A 15,152-nucleotide genomic window follows, 5' to 3' on the forward strand; every position below is an offset into this window, starting at 1 on the left:
TGATTCAATGCTCTCTATCGTCGAATGCAAATAAAAATTAAATGTTTTCGTTCATTTATTTTCGAAAAAAAAATCCTTAAACACTAAAGGTTTGATTAAAATTTGTGTTTTGTACCAAATCTTTTGATATGACCCTCGTATTAATCGTATGAAAATATTAAATATAAACGCTCTCTATTATCCAATAGATTAAACACTAAAAATTTGTGTCATTCCTTTTTCTACCCAATGTTTTGATATAAACCCTGGTATAATGAAAGAATTAAATGTCAACTCTTTCTATAATTGATGTTTTCGATTGATTTTTATTTGTGAATTTTTGTATTTATTTTAGAAAAAAACATACAAAAATTTGATCAGTGTTTTTTAATAATTTGCAATAAATTTTCTTCGAACATTCGACGTCCTTCACCGTAATGTGAGGGTGCTATCATTGTCTAAAGAATAGGATTTATACAATGGTACTACTAATAAAAACTATTACAGCCTCCTCTAGTATCGAATAGATTAAATATTAAGATTCTATACTTTTTTTTACTACAGATGCCTGTAAAAATATAACGAAAAAACTTCCACAGTACCCTCTACTTTCCAATAGAATAAGTAACAATCTGCTGTATAGTTTCCTATATTACAGATGCCTGTAATAACGATAAATCTATTACAGTGCCCTTTACTTTCCAACAGAATAAATATCGACTTTATAGTTTCCTATATTACAGATGCCTGTAAAAATATAACGAATAAATATTACAGCGTCCTATACCTTCGATTAGAATTAATATGGTAATTATAGGTTTTATTTATTTTAACTATTCACAGATGGCTCTGTGTCTTGTACTTGAAAATTATTAATCTAATCTAATAAACTTTGATTGTTATCATCATTAGCGCGAGTTTGTTCTCTGTCTATTGTATCAACAAAAGAATTTCGTCACTCGTGATGATGATAATGTGGGATGCGTGACGAGGATTGCGAAATTTTTTTTCAATAATCATAGCAAAATTTTTTCTGAAGTGTTGCTGTTTTTTTTTAACTTCGGTATCAGGTGGTTAATATGAACGGAAGAAATGGTTTGACGCGAGAGGATATAATAAAAATCAACGAGACGATTCGAGAAAATAATTTACATAAACAAGAATTGAATTTTAAAATTATTGTTATAGGTGACTTCGGTGTCGGTAAGTAGAATTGTATTTTGTTTGTTTTATTTTGAAATTACATTTTTTTCGTTATTTTTATAATCTATTTCGAAATCAATGACTAAATTTAATTTGGGATGAAGTATTTTCAAAAATTCTAGGAATAAATCGTTGTTTACTATTATTTAATATACAGGACGACCCATAACAACAGCACCGTTTTTTTTATAATCTCAATCTAAAACTTTATCATATGCAACTTCAAATGTCTATACAGTGAAAAATAAGATGAAAAAATTAATGTGGGAATTAATTTTCTTTTTTGCTATCTACTGAACCCTGTAGATTATAGATTGGAGATATAAGCTGTTATGAACTGTGAGTTTTTTATATCTTTATTAAAATTGTTGTAGAAAATAATGAATATTTAATTTAACATTATTTTTTGGATTTATAAAAATTAGTCGTGGTCCCCTAACTTTTTCCCACATATTTTACAAAGCTGAATCTTTTCATGATGGTATGATCTATGAATTGTGAAATTTTCATTATTTCTAATTTTTGAAATACAGATCCTATAAGTTGAATTCCAATTTTTGAATATTGAAAAATGACATAATACTATAACCTCATTTATGTCGCCCGAATAACTAGACATAGAACTTTTTTACAACGTTCGTTCCATTGTTTCAGAATAATTTTATTCATACACCGTGAAATTTTTGTCTTTTCTAATTTTTTAAATACAGATTCTAAAAGTGATTTTTAATTGTAAGTTCAACTCAAATTTTCTTTATTACTATCTTTTTATCGGCTATACATAGAGCTTTTTATATATATGTCTTCAATTTTCGAATGTATCGCTTTTTAACCCGTGATATACAACCCAAAATAGAAGTCCTAGAAGTGGACTTCCATGTTGTGTTACAAAAAAAATTATCGTAATATTATATTTTCTAATAATCTCATTTAATGAAATAATAACTAATTTATGAATGCACTATATGTATTTTCAAAAAGTTATCCAATATTTTTCAGGCAAAACATCAATTATTGGGAGATATACCGAAGGTAAGAAAATTAATCTCACCTAAAACTACTAAACTCGTTATGAATTCCGCTGATCAATATTACATCGCATTCTTCGAATAGTTTACTTCCAAATCGATAACTGGGTGAATAAAGGAATGAACTCGCGCTTGACCTTCATCAGTTTTCTTAGAAAAACATTAACTTTTCCAATAAAAAAACAAAATGATTGTATCTGTGCCATTTTTCTATTATTCTTAATATATAATAGAAGTTATATTTTTTTACTATATATCAGAACGAAAACTCACGATTATATAAAAAAAATTTCGTGAAAATTTTAATAATATGATGAGCAATGTCAACAACTCAATTTTTTACCGAATCTAGTACAAACAACACCTACAAACTGAATTCAACCGTCCTATTATATTTTTATTATAGATTTCGATACTTTACAGTCAATAATTTCTTTTGGGTCTCCCCTTGTAACGAATATATTGAATTTTACTAGAACTAGTTAGGGAAAGTATCAACATATGACGCCAGCCATTTTAACCTTGGATACATCAGAGACAGTTTGTAAGGTGGAATAATTAGTAATTAAAACAGAAAATTATGATGTTTTAAGAAATTTACGTAAGAATGGAACATTTCAGGTGAATTTTCAACACAATATAAAATCACCATTGGAGCAGATTTTGCTGTAAAAACGTTAGAATGGGATGAAAACACCCGAATTAATTTACACGTTTGGGATATTGCAGGCCATGAACGATTCGGAAGTCTATTGAGTGTTTTTTATAGACACGCGTAAGTTCAATATCTCCAAAAATTATTTGCTACATTTTCTAGAAGTTCTCTACGTTTATAACATAATATGAGAAAAAAAATCGACTCAGGCGACACCCCTGCAATTGCAAGTCACTGGCAAAAAAATGAACGCGAATTTGTATTTTGTGTAGCTGTTTGTAAATGTGGAAATTTTTCTCTAGTTATTTACAAAAAAAGTTTTCAGAAAAAAATGTGTAGCGAAAAACTGAATGAATAAACCTCGTTAATATTTTTTGCTTCACAATTCCGCTAAAAATACTATTATTAAATAAATTTTTAGGGTAGCAGCTGCGATAGTTTTTGATTTAACACGCCCTGAAACATTCAATTCTGTAAACAAGGTAAGAAAATGTAATTAAAATGCGCATTTAAAATAATAAAAAAAAATTCTTTCTAATCAACAATCGAGGAGATTTATTCAATTCAATTCACAATATCGATTTAATTTTTTTTATTTATCTCACTGTTTAGTAATTTAAATAATAATTACTATTGTATTAATTTTGTGGAACAATTATATTTAAAATATTTATTCTCAAAAATTCTTGAAATAAAAGTGAACTTGGCATCAAGCAACTCGATAAATTAGTAGAAGCCATCTTCCAATTCTGCTAATGATAACCCACAAACGTATAATGTGGCGCCACCTATATAAATCTTCATATTAACCAAAATTAATAACACATTTAATTAACAACAATTATAAATTAAACAGTAGATATTTAATAAAGAGTGAGTCGTTTTTTACTTTAAAATATATGTATATTTGCTTCTTAAATGAAGTGTTTTATATTTAATTATGATCAGTTCCATATCATAACCTACAAAAAACTATCATGTTTATTAAAATAAATTACAGTGTTTTGAGCTGTAAATTTCAAAGTTGAATTGTTGCTTTATTAGAGATAATATTAAATAACCATATTATTTATAACTATATACAAGAATTTTCATCAAGATATATTTTTTTAAGAATTAACTTCCTTAAGGTAGAAACTATTTTTGGTTACGAAATTTTTTCTTCTGATGATTGTAATTACTAAATTACTCAAACACTCATACTATTTTGATGTTTTAAAATAATGACATAAGTAAGTTATTTTACATACAGGGCAAATTTTAAAAATATTTGTTTCAAACGGGTACAAAATTTTGTACTAAACTACTGAATACTCTAGAAAATAAATCGTGAAACACAAAATTCAAATAAAAAGTTTATTTACTAGGATTATCTTTTTTTACTAAAATTTTCAGTGGCTTTTGGATTTGAGAAAAAAAATTCATATGCCCGGGGGAAAATCAATACCTATAGTAATATTAGCAAATAAAGGTGACATAACTACGAATACATTACCGCCAGAAATCGATGAGTTCTGTCGAAAAAACGATATTTTAGCTTGGTATACCACATCTGCCAAATACGATATTAATATAGGTAAGTATATAATCATAGTCCTCCTTTTTTGGAGGTTACTACAAGCAACTAACGAAATGTGGAAGAAAAAACTTCAGAAGGAACATGCGGTATATATAATGATCTAATTATGTTATAAATAGCAGAGTTTATGAACATTGCAGTTTCTCTAATCACAATATTATTTTAAAATCTGACAATTTGGTCTTAATCATATTTTATATAAATTGAGTCAAGTTTTATAGTGAAATATATGTACAGAATTAGCTATAAAAAGTAAGGTCAATAACTTGATAAAAAATAATCTTAAACAAAATTTTCTTGAATAACAGATGAAATTCATATTTAGATGTATTAAAAAAATTATAATTACAAATTATATATAAATCACTGCAACAACAATTGTCCTTATGAAGAATAACGTGAATTTTATCACAAGGATACCGAGACTTCTATACTAATAATAATTATCTATGGCCATCTGATAGTCATATTCTTCTTTCCTATAAATATTGTCTGTTACTTCTTGAGTAAACAATGGAATTTCGATATAATATTTATTGAATATGGTATAAGATTGTAATGAAATGATTTTAAAAAGTTTTTCATAGTCTATAGATAATGTTATTATAAGTTTTTTTAAAATTAATAAAGTTTTCAATATTCTCAATCCGGGCATTGATATTTTATTTGATACTATTCATCATAACAAGATGAACCGTCTATAACTTTTTAATATTTTTAGACGAAGCTATGATCAAACTGACTAACGCAGCTATAACGAATCACAGGAATTTACAATGTTCGTTAATGACTGACGAAGATATAATCAGTTTGAGTGAAAATTCTGAGGTACTTAAACGGGACAAATGCTGTAGTTAAATATGAATCTCTTTAAATGTTAATTGCAATATTTTTTATGATTTATTTAAAAAAAACAAACAAAAAACTTGTTATTTAATAACTACATAAATAAAATTCTTTACAATATTGACATTTATTTATCCTGCACTTTTTTCCATTTTTTGAGCGGCCGCTATGGCGCTTTCGTTAGCTAAAACTTGGAATTCTTGAAAACGCTGTGATATTCTTTGGTTTACTTTCAGAAATTTCTCCATACAGTTTAGTGCGCATTTTTCCTAAAAATACATCAAATTGGCATATTTTCAAAAAATACACTTATATAGTCAAATTATAAGATTCAAAAAGAAATATCAACATGACCTCATTAAAGAAGTTTCCCTTATTTTCAAATTTTACAATGTGATTTATATGACATAAATCATGTTTCACAATCAAAAACCTACAAAATTCTTCAATTTTCGAGTTATAAATGAATTTTTTCTCAAAAGTTATAATTTCAAAAAATAAAACAAGAAAAATAAATAATAAAACGATTGTAGGAATCAACCGAATAATAACTAAATGCTACAAAAACCAGAAAAAAATACTTTAAGAAATTAACATTTGTTAACGTTCAAACTGAATAAAAACCTTCACATAGGACTATGAAATTAGTTTTCTCCAACAAAATCAAATTTTATTTAAAAAATCACATTAGAATCTTTTACTATAAACCAAAGCTCTACAAGATATTAAACGACATAAATTACACAAAATAGTTTCAATATAAGAGCAACTAAGTACCTTTTTATAAACAAATAATGACATTTTAATTCATTATCAACTAATCTTTAAAATAAATTTTTGAAGTTAATAGATATATAATATTGATATTCGTATTTATACTTACTTCTTTGCCTTTTATGGTTCTTGATGAAAAGTCTACAATACAATCAGTAAAACACAGCTCGGTTAGTTTATTGTAAGATATGAGAAATTCTTTAAACTGAAAATGTAATACATATGAATTTTGAACACTTCAAATTCGTGTAGTTCTTACTGTTTTAATTTGGTCACCATCAATATTCTCGATTCCAGTTCCGGGAGGTAAAGGTACGCTCATTTTTATTAATTATTCAATATGTAATGCTATTTGGATAAAATCGAGAAAATATGATGGAATTATGTGAGGTTATATCACCACTAAAATCAGTTGAGCTACTTGGTGTTTAGATCGATGGACAAGGTCGATCCATAGATAATTTTTATTTTATTACTCTAGCCATAGAAGTGTAAATCATTCTGAATTGCTCGAACTGTAATTGTGGTAACCATTGAGTTAAGTGGCTTAATTCCGTGGGAGTTATTGTTCAAATAAATCTTCTTTTACTTCAAGTTATAAATAGTTATAGATATATAAAATCAGTAGAGGATTCTTCTTTTTTAAGATTTGTTCAACAATATTGATAACTACTTTTATGAATATTTATATATTTAGACACATTTTTATAAATAAAATACTATAGTTGTTAAATTTAATCAATATTTTTGCTAATTGTATGTATTATCGGCTTAATCCATCCCTGATAATAATTAAAAGACCAATATGATAAACTTTGACTTCTGTTGATATATTTATTGAATATGGAATAATACACGAAGTATTTTTTAAATTTCGTAAAAATGTTGAGTAAAACGTTGATGGTGTTGCTAATTATTTGCATAACATCAAATATGTTCCATTGCGGTTATATTGTTAGAAGTGATACTTTATTTGAAATGCATAATGGTACTCTGCTTCAAAAAGGAAAACACATCGTCGCCATTAAAGGAAATTGTCCTGGGAAAAAGTTTTATTCGAGTTTGTTACGAATGTGTGTAAAACCACACGGTGTATAATAAAATAATTATTTTTAATGATTTATAAATACATGTAAGTATAATTGATTTGAAAGTAAATTACAAATTTGATTATTATATACCTTTCTACCGCTTACACTATGTTACCTGTGTTTAAATAATCATAAATATGTGGAACATAAAAGGGTGGGTAGTGTCGGGCTGTCTGCGAAGTGTTTCAAATTCTTCTTCAATTGCATTTCGGAGGTCAGGAAAAGTGCGTAGACTCTTGCAAAAACGCGATTCTTGACAAGGCCCCACAGAAAGAACTAACAGAGTGTCAGGTCACATGACCGTGCGGGTCACTCAAAGAATCCTCGTCTGCCTATACATGCCTCAAAATGGACATTAAAATACTCCCTCGTGAGTGTTGGATCGATGTCCATTTTCTCACGTAGATCTTCGAGCATTTCCAGATAACTTTGGCCCGTCACGGACCCACGAGACCTCTCGCATGGATACATTCCCACACACACGCTCCAGACAGGATTGATTCTTCTTCAATGAAGTCGTGAGGATTCTGGTCGTTCCAGTACAGGCAGTAATGCCAGTTAACGATACCGTTCAGCTTAAAGGTTGCTTCATTCGACCACAAAATGGAACGCTGGAACTGCGGATTATCCTGATTGCATTCAATTGCATATCATGCAGATACGATCTAACAAAGAAAACTCTTTCTTGAAGCGTGAACTTGTTAAGACAGACAAACCTATTAAATTAACTGTAAATAACATTGTTTCACACATAAATTGTTCATAGCATCTTGTAAGGATTTTTTGATAAAAATACTGACTGTACTATTTGATTCATGCCTCAGGCTTATAAAAAGTATTCATTAAGGTGACAGTAAAATTCAATAAAATGAGTTTTTTAATTAGTGATTCACATTTATTTGATGAGTAAACTCAGCTAAAAGTACCAGGAAAAATATTTACAATAAACAACTACACCTTGAATGAAATTTCGTGTTTAGTCAGAGCAAAAAAGAAAATAAGTTTTATTCATTTTATTAACGAAGATAAAATAATTCTTGTATCATTTAAATATTCAATTCGACTATATCGTACAGAGGACACAGAAGTTATTACATTTCAATGTGTAGTCCATTCGTATCACTTGGTGAGAAACCACCGCATCCGATCTAGGCAACGTGAATTGTCTCTGTTGCAAGTTTCGTCACTGTGCCGATACGTCCGTTCTTCATTGTGAAAAAAGCATGGTGGCACCTTCTAGATCAAAATATTGAGTTGAGTTGAAATAGCCTCCCGTTCGGGTCTCCGGGTGGAGGCTGGTCTGGAGTGTCTATCAGGCAAAAATATCATTAAAGTAGATTTATACAACACACGAGGTTTTAACACGAATATAAACGTTGTACACCAAGATCTGCAGTCAAAGAAATCTCATATTCTGGCTCTAGCAGAGATGAAAGTGAACTCAACAACATTCAAGGTTCACCTGGATTCGACTTACACACCCCATTCAGGTATAACTTTGGACTAGCCGTCTTCGTTATGGACGCCATACCTTACCAGCGAAAAGAGAATCTTGAGTCTTCGGAATTCGAGTTATGTAGTTCAAAACAACGACCTCTTAGCGATACCAGCTACAGGCAATTATTCACAAACTTTGCGGAAAAAATTAATTACCTGAAATGAAACCATCCAAAGGCAGATTATCGCTGGTGACTTTAATGTTCATCACGTCAGCTGGTTGAGTTTTTCAAACAGAATTAACCATCGACAGTCCCCGATGTAGATGGTGTTTTTGTTAGCCTCTTAGACCTGTTTCTTACAATATCAGATCACAAAATAATTACAACAATGTGTGAATCGGAAATACAAATTCAGGATCTACTTAAACTATGTAAGTTTGGCATCATAGATCGGCCAAATGTTTGTATTACTTCCAATGACTTTTCAGTATTTGCAAATTCGCATATTGGGTGTTGTGGTTGGCATAGTCTCGTTGCCTAATTAGCTAAGGCAGCTTCACAAAAACTTGGAGCCCTCTTTAAGACAAAACAGCTATACACTCCGTAACAGATTCTTATCCTCTACATGGCCAAAATTTAACCATCTTTGAACCATTGCTCGTACATTTGGAGTTCGACATACCATTAGAATGCTCGACTTAATACAGAACAGAGAAAATCGACTTATAGGCGAACTAGAGTTGACCAGAAACTTTGTTGGATGCTCTTCTGAGCTATCCAACATGATCCCACCTAGAGACGTGGCTCATGAACACAGAGTTCGCCAGCAGACGTCCAGAACTTTAATTTATCGGGATTTCTTTCTTTAAACAAGTGCAGGCCTGTGGAAATAGCTACCAAGACACGTCTTTCCCGAACACTACAACCTATAGAATTTCAAGATCAATATCCACTGGTACCTCCACACTGCAGACACCACTCGAATCACCACTCGCTTGTTTATGATATAAAAAAAGACCATAGATGCTTGCAAGAAACGATATAAAGAGATAGTGAAAAAAAACTTCTCAATTGCCCAAATGGATCAAGGTCTTTCTGGCCTGTAACAAAACTGGTCAGTCAAGGCTTTTGTAAGACAAAAATTCCACTGTTGTCTAATCACAGTGACCGCAAAAGAGAATCCGTTACTGAGATATGGACGAAAGATTTATTTTCTTAGTTGCCTCGTTTCAGGGTTTCAGAATTTCTCCTTAAAATCTCCGGTTTACTAAATAACGAATTCATTTCTTCAATTTGTACCATACTGTATATTAAAATCGTTGATGAAGAAGGATTTTACCAGTCTATAGGAAATTCCAATGTATGTATCATTCTTTCGCTTCAAAGAATGATCAAGCTGCGATTGTCAAAATTAATTAATGATTTTGAATAACTATAAATTGATCATCGTCTACAATAACGTTTTAATAGTTTCGCTTTAGTAAACAATATTGTAAAAAATTTTTATTCGATTCGCCGATTAAAATTGATACTGAGGTGAGATGAATTACATTTTTTATATTTTTCATTATGCCCAATATAAAAAAATTAACTGGATGATGTTGAATTAACTGTGCTATTACAAACTATCTACCTACACGTTTAAGTCCACATAAAATGGGTCAAATTGAAGCGTAAATGTCGGGAATTTGATTTTGCACTAATTAATGTTCTTCGTGTCATTTTGTAAAGTTGAAAAAACGGTGTTTATCTTAAAATACAAAGAAAATCTTCAAGAGTAAGTGTTTGTTATAATATTTATTACATCACCTAAGAAAATTGGATTAATATAAAAATTAATTTTTTCAAAACATCTCATTAACTCATTTCGTACTTTATTCATTATTTATTCATTCAACTTAAATCGAGTAGTTTAACACATATTTACAAAATTATGTAACCTAATCTCTTTGTAAAGATGATTTAGCATAAATTTTATGAATATTTACAAGACCTATTTAATTAATCTCGTAATAAAAGTAAATTAGATCACTATTTAAACAAGTGATAATGATTATTTTATTAGTGAATGCGTCTTCTTCTTTTTTAACTTTGCGTTTTTCAACCAGTTGCAATTGCAAGTTTTATTATAAACAATATACAATTTAATAATAAGTATTATAATTTATTAACATTAAGATATACACATTTTTGTTAATATTAACATCAGTAGATTTGAACTAGCCAGGTTGCCAATTTTATCATTATTAAAAGTCAATTTATAGAATGAAACTTCTTCACTTACAAAATAAATCGTTATTATTGACACTTATATCGTAAATATATTATTAATTCATTATATTCAATGGTTAATAACTAAATATTAAGAGAGTTTAATAAAAAATACCCCAACAACTAAAGAAAAATTACAACGTGGCAATGTAGTATGTAATACAACTGTCATTTTGTTTAAACTCCTGTGCGAAAAAATCGACGCTCGCGGTCAAAAGTCTCTAGCAAAAAATCTATAGCTTCCATTCTTTTTCTGATTTTAGTGTCCCAAAGCCATTAGCTTCAACTTTATAATTTTTGGTAATGAAAAAATATAGAACGAAAAGGAAACTTAAACAATGAAAAAGGGTTACAATTAACAGTAAAGAAAACACAAGCTTAAACTCGCCAAAATAATAATTTATTTGAAAATAATCAATCAATACTTAGTGTTCCCTTCCCTCGTCCTAATAACAGCTCCCAATCGCTTTTCCATGGTTCGAATAAGTTTCTTTGCACGATCTACTTCGATGCCATCCCGTTCTTCATTCAGCGCCGTTTCGATTTCGTGGCAGGTGCAAGATTTCTTGCCCGAACTCTTAAATTCCTCCCGAAAATTCTCGATAGGATTTAAATCCGGGTTACACGCTGGCCAATCCATAAAGGCATTTTCGACATTCTGAAAATACTGCCGTACTGAACCTGCAGTATGTTGGCAGCCATTAAAATATAACAGTTTTTATAAAAACCAACTCGGTTTTTGATTCCATCGAAATGCCCGCCCATACCATCCAGGAACCTCCTCCAAAATCACGATTTTTTATGCAACACTGCGCGAATCTTTCTCCGGGTCTTCTGTAGACTCGTCCTCTTCTATCGCTACCATGCAGGTACATACTGCTTTTGCCTAAATAAAGAAAGGAGTCCCAGTCCAATTAACTTGTTCTTTGGCAAATCGTTGACAAGCTGCTTGGTGGGCTGCGCTTAATTTAGGGCCAGTAGCTGATCATTTTACCTCAAGGTTAGCTGCCTTGAGTCTTTTTCTGACTGTCCAACCACTCACAGCCACTAAATCGCCTTTCTCTGAGCTTTTGTTGGACTTTAATACCAATGAGGGATAGATTTCTTAGCAATGTGTTGACAATTAATCGATCATCCCTCTCGGATGGACACTTTTTTCTTCAGGAAACTGCGTTTTTGATGAAAGTTACCAGTCTCTTGGTAACGACGGTAAAATCTGGAAACAGCAGACTTACTCATGTTCAGCGCACTGGCGACTTCTCGCTGACTCTGGTTTTGTCGCGTTCTTTAAGACGAATGCTAAAACGCATGCGCTATCGAATTAACTGTTCGCCATCGTCTCCTCCACGCACTTCACGAGGATAATTTCGATTGAAGATTGGATGTGGTCAAGATGATCCGCAGAATATGTATTTCGTTTCAAATTTCGCCAAAAACGTTCAATTGGCATCAGTTGAGGCACATTAAGATCATTCTTAGACTTCTCACTAAACGAAATATCAACTGCAGAAGCTCCCACAACGTACTTTGCATAATGAGCAGTTGCCATATCTGACCAAAACGCAAAATTTCCTTCATGGTGCTTTTTCGTTATGAACTGCATTAATAAAGATCTAACACACACTCTTTTTCATGTGTTTTGACTAGGGTCTTGCCTATTTTATTACACTACAAGGGACGAAAGTTCTTCGGCTCTGCGTGTCATGATTCCCGAGGAGAAGCTCGTAGATTTACGTGGTGAAATACAAAACGATCCAACACTCGTGATCATCATTTCATGGATGGATAGGCAAAAGAGGAATCTTTGAATGACCCGCACGGTCATGTGAGTTGACCCCCTGTGATTTCTTCTTGCGAGGCCTTCTCAAGGACCGCGTTTTTGCAAGAGGACCACGCACCCTTCCCGACCTCCGAGCTGCAATTGAAGTAGAATTTGAAACTCTTCACGAATAGCTTTGCCGGACCTGCCTCTCCGTTGAGAAACGATGCATTGATCAAAATCATCAATTTGAACCCTTTTTCGAATCCCTTTTGTAATTTTTTTTAATAAATTCATTTACCTGTTTATAGTATGATTTTTTTTTATAATTTTTTTCAGATTCCAAATATGAATCTAATAACAATAATACCGATTTTGATTGCCGTAACATGGGTAGCGTTTTCACAAGCTGAACCAATTTGCATAATCGACACTAGCGACGAAACGAATTTAATATGCCAAAACGTCTCTACTGTATTCCCGAACAAAATGTATTACGGCAACAAGAACCTCCAGTGTCAAAAATGTAACATAAAAGTATTTGCTTCGTCAACTTTTGTTAGTGATAACGTGCTTTTATCAATAAACATATCAAATAGCGAATTGCACACTATACAAACTTCAGCTTTCAAACATTTAGGCAACGTGCAAAATATTTATTTCCAAAACAACGAGGTATCCACCGTGGAGTCCGGTGCTTTCGCCGGCTTGAGACAAGTTTATGAAATCGATTTAACCAATAATTTAATCGAAAATTTAACCCCGGGGTTCGTGAAAGATTTAGAAGTTACTTATTTTTCCGTAGCTGATAATTTGATACAAGAAATCCCCGATAAAGTTTTCGAAGACGTTCTTATTATAACTAATCTCATTTTGTCTAATAATAAAATTAAAAAAGTGAATTACGACTCGTTTTACGGTCTAGAATCGACTGAATATCTAGAACTAGATAACAATGAGTTGTGTTATTTACCAATAGGAACGTTCAGGAATATGAAGGATTTGAGTTTTTTAAATTTAGCTAATAATAAGTTACAAAGATTTCCCATGGGGACGTTCTCAGGGTTGAACGATCTATCTACTTTAATACTAGCGAATAATTCCATAACAACCATCGATGGTACTGAATTTTTACCAATGCAACGACTTTTAAGATTGGATATCCAAGGTAACAATATTTATTATTTAGATGCTCATCTTATATATTCCTCAGTCCCCACTTTAAAGTATATTAGTTTGGAAAATAACATCTACGACTGCGCTTTGTTGATGAACGTCATTCAGTATTTTAAAGAGAAAAAGGTTAATATTGATACCCGGAATGGGTATTACGACGTGCAGAATATCAACGGTGTAGTTTGCGTTGAGGAAGACGTCGATGAATACACAGATAAACAGAAATTTTATAAAAAAGCTTCAGATCAAGCCAAACTTTCAATTGCTTATTGTGCTTGAAATGCCATTTATTTTTTTAACATGTATTTGAAAAAAATAAAGGTTTATTCTTTTCTATATCTTGATTTTTTTTTTAAATATATATTATATTCTCGTTTTTGTCGAAGTTCGTTTGAAAAGATTGTTTTCTTAGTAATCGTAACCCTTACGATTCTATGATTTTATAAAAAAGAAGAAAAAAGGTCTAAACTATTTTGTTTCAAGTCAATATTGAGAGAATAAATGATGGTGACATGGTTAATACTATGGAGTTTCCGTCGAAATGTGTGGCGCCACATTAGCATCAGAGTAAATTTATTTTAGGTTATATTTATATTATTTTGCATAGAGTCATTGCAATTTTTAATAATAAACTCATTGATTCAAAAAGGATATATTTTTAAGTCGACATACTTCAATTCGTCTACAATTACTATTATACATTTACATGTACAATACCCTTTGTCTACACCAGCACCACTCTGGTGTAGAAAAGGTTTTGGAACTGTTATTTATCGTATACAGCTGAACACTTTTCTGTTTTTAGAGATACTCCTCTTGTTCAGATTGAAGATCTATGAATGACAACTGACAATTAAGTGCTTAATTATACAAGGTTGTAAACCATCAAATTTTTTGTTTATATTTGAATTTTTGCTAATATTATTACGGAAAACTTATTTAAGATTAAAATGATTACGAATATTCACAATTACCAAAACAATTGAGTTTTTGTTCAAATGAAATTTTCGAAGTTTGTTATATATTATCAATATAAAAGAAAAGATAAAATATTTTTATTTGCTGTAAGCATAAAAAACGTAATTGAAATCTTTACGAGAGAATCAACTCAGATAAAATGCATATTTCAACTATACTATTTAACCTAATTGTTCCACATTTCCTCAATTCTCTTACTACTTTCAAAATCTGGCAACGTTCAAATTTTCCTTTTGTTGATATTTGTTTCACTTAACTCTGTATAACGTGCTCTAGATAGAAAAATTCAGCATATAAGATATTTGGCTATTGTATAAAAACCACAGAGTTAATATTAATTATAGAGAGAGCAGATATGGGAGCTTGGTCAAGTG

The 15,152-nt window shown here is 30.8% G+C and overlaps 3 protein-coding genes across 6 annotated transcripts; 2 read left to right on the forward strand and 1 right to left on the reverse strand.

Annotated features, from left to right (window-relative positions):
• The first annotated feature begins 896 nt into the window (after positions 1–896).
• On the forward strand, positions 897–5,412 carry LOC130897193 (ras-related protein Rab-38-like). Its single transcript, XM_057805925.1, has 6 exons — positions 897–1,182; positions 2,182–2,214; positions 2,832–2,985; positions 3,287–3,347; positions 4,261–4,441; positions 5,166–5,412. The coding sequence occupies exons 1-6, from the start codon at positions 1,059–1,061 to the stop codon at positions 5,300–5,302; spliced, it is 690 nt and encodes a 229-aa protein (XP_057661908.1). The 5' UTR covers positions 897–1,058; the 3' UTR covers positions 5,303–5,412.
• LOC130897194 (mitochondrial import inner membrane translocase subunit Tim9) lies at positions 5,344–6,564 on the reverse strand. Its single transcript, XM_057805926.1, has 3 exons — positions 6,324–6,564; positions 6,174–6,269; positions 5,344–5,559 (listed from the first exon to the last, which is right to left on the reverse strand). The coding sequence occupies exons 1-3, from the start codon at positions 6,384–6,386 to the stop codon at positions 5,422–5,424; spliced, it is 297 nt and encodes a 98-aa protein (XP_057661909.1). The 5' UTR covers positions 6,387–6,564; the 3' UTR covers positions 5,344–5,421.
• A 320-nt stretch (positions 6,565–6,884) lies between these two features.
• LOC130896968 (insulin-like growth factor-binding protein complex acid labile subunit) lies at positions 6,885–14,136 on the forward strand. Of its 4 annotated transcripts, none has more exons than XR_009059644.1 (2): positions 6,885–7,196; positions 11,129–12,930. XR_009059644.1 is itself a non-coding variant. In XM_057805412.1 (2 exons), the coding sequence occupies exon 2, from the start codon at positions 12,973–12,975 to the stop codon at positions 14,077–14,079; it is 1,107 nt and encodes a 368-aa protein (XP_057661395.1). In that variant the 5' UTR covers positions 6,889–7,196; positions 12,964–12,972; the 3' UTR covers positions 14,080–14,136. The 4 variants fall into 4 exon arrangements, 3 of the variants coding, with proteins under 3 accessions (XP_057661395.1, XP_057661396.1, XP_057661397.1); XM_057805412.1 differs by lacking the exon at positions 11,129–12,930 and adding an exon at positions 12,964–14,136 and having other exon boundaries at positions 6,889–7,196; XM_057805413.1 differs by lacking the exons at positions 6,885–7,196; positions 11,129–12,930 and adding exons at positions 10,028–10,130; positions 12,964–14,136.
• The last annotated feature ends 1,016 nt before the right edge of the window (positions 14,137–15,152 follow it).

The sequence above is a fragment of the Diorhabda carinulata genome, chromosome 8, assembly GCF_026250575.1.
Source record: "Diorhabda carinulata isolate Delta chromosome 8, icDioCari1.1, whole genome shotgun sequence".
In the NCBI taxonomy this organism is placed as follows: domain Eukaryota; kingdom Metazoa; phylum Arthropoda; class Insecta; order Coleoptera; family Chrysomelidae; genus Diorhabda; species Diorhabda carinulata.

Coding starts and splice junctions, on each gene's coding strand:
- LOC130897193 (XM_057805925.1), top strand. CDS start 1,059: ATGAACGGAAGAAATGGTTTGACGCGAGAGGATATAATAAAAATCAAC. Junction 1,183..2,181: donor TATAGGTGACTTCGGTGTCG/GTAAGTAGAATT, acceptor AATATTTTTCAG/GCAAAACATCAATTATTGGG. Junction 2,215..2,831: donor TATTGGGAGATATACCGAAG/GTAAGAAAATTA, acceptor GGAACATTTCAG/GTGAATTTTCAACACAATAT.
- LOC130896968 (XM_057805412.1), top strand. CDS start 12,973: ATGAATCTAATAACAATAATACCGATTTTGATTGCCGTAACATGGGTA.
- LOC130897194 (XM_057805926.1), bottom strand. CDS start 6,386: ATGAGCGTACCTTTACCTCCCGGAACTGGAATCGAGAATATTGATGGT. Junction 6,270..6,323: donor ATGGTGACCAAATTAAAACA/GTAAGAACTACA, acceptor TTACATTTTCAG/TTTAAAGAATTTCTCATATC. Junction 5,560..6,173: donor GAACCATAAAAGGCAAAGAA/GTAAGTATAAAT, acceptor ATGTATTTTTAG/GAAAAATGCGCACTAAACTG.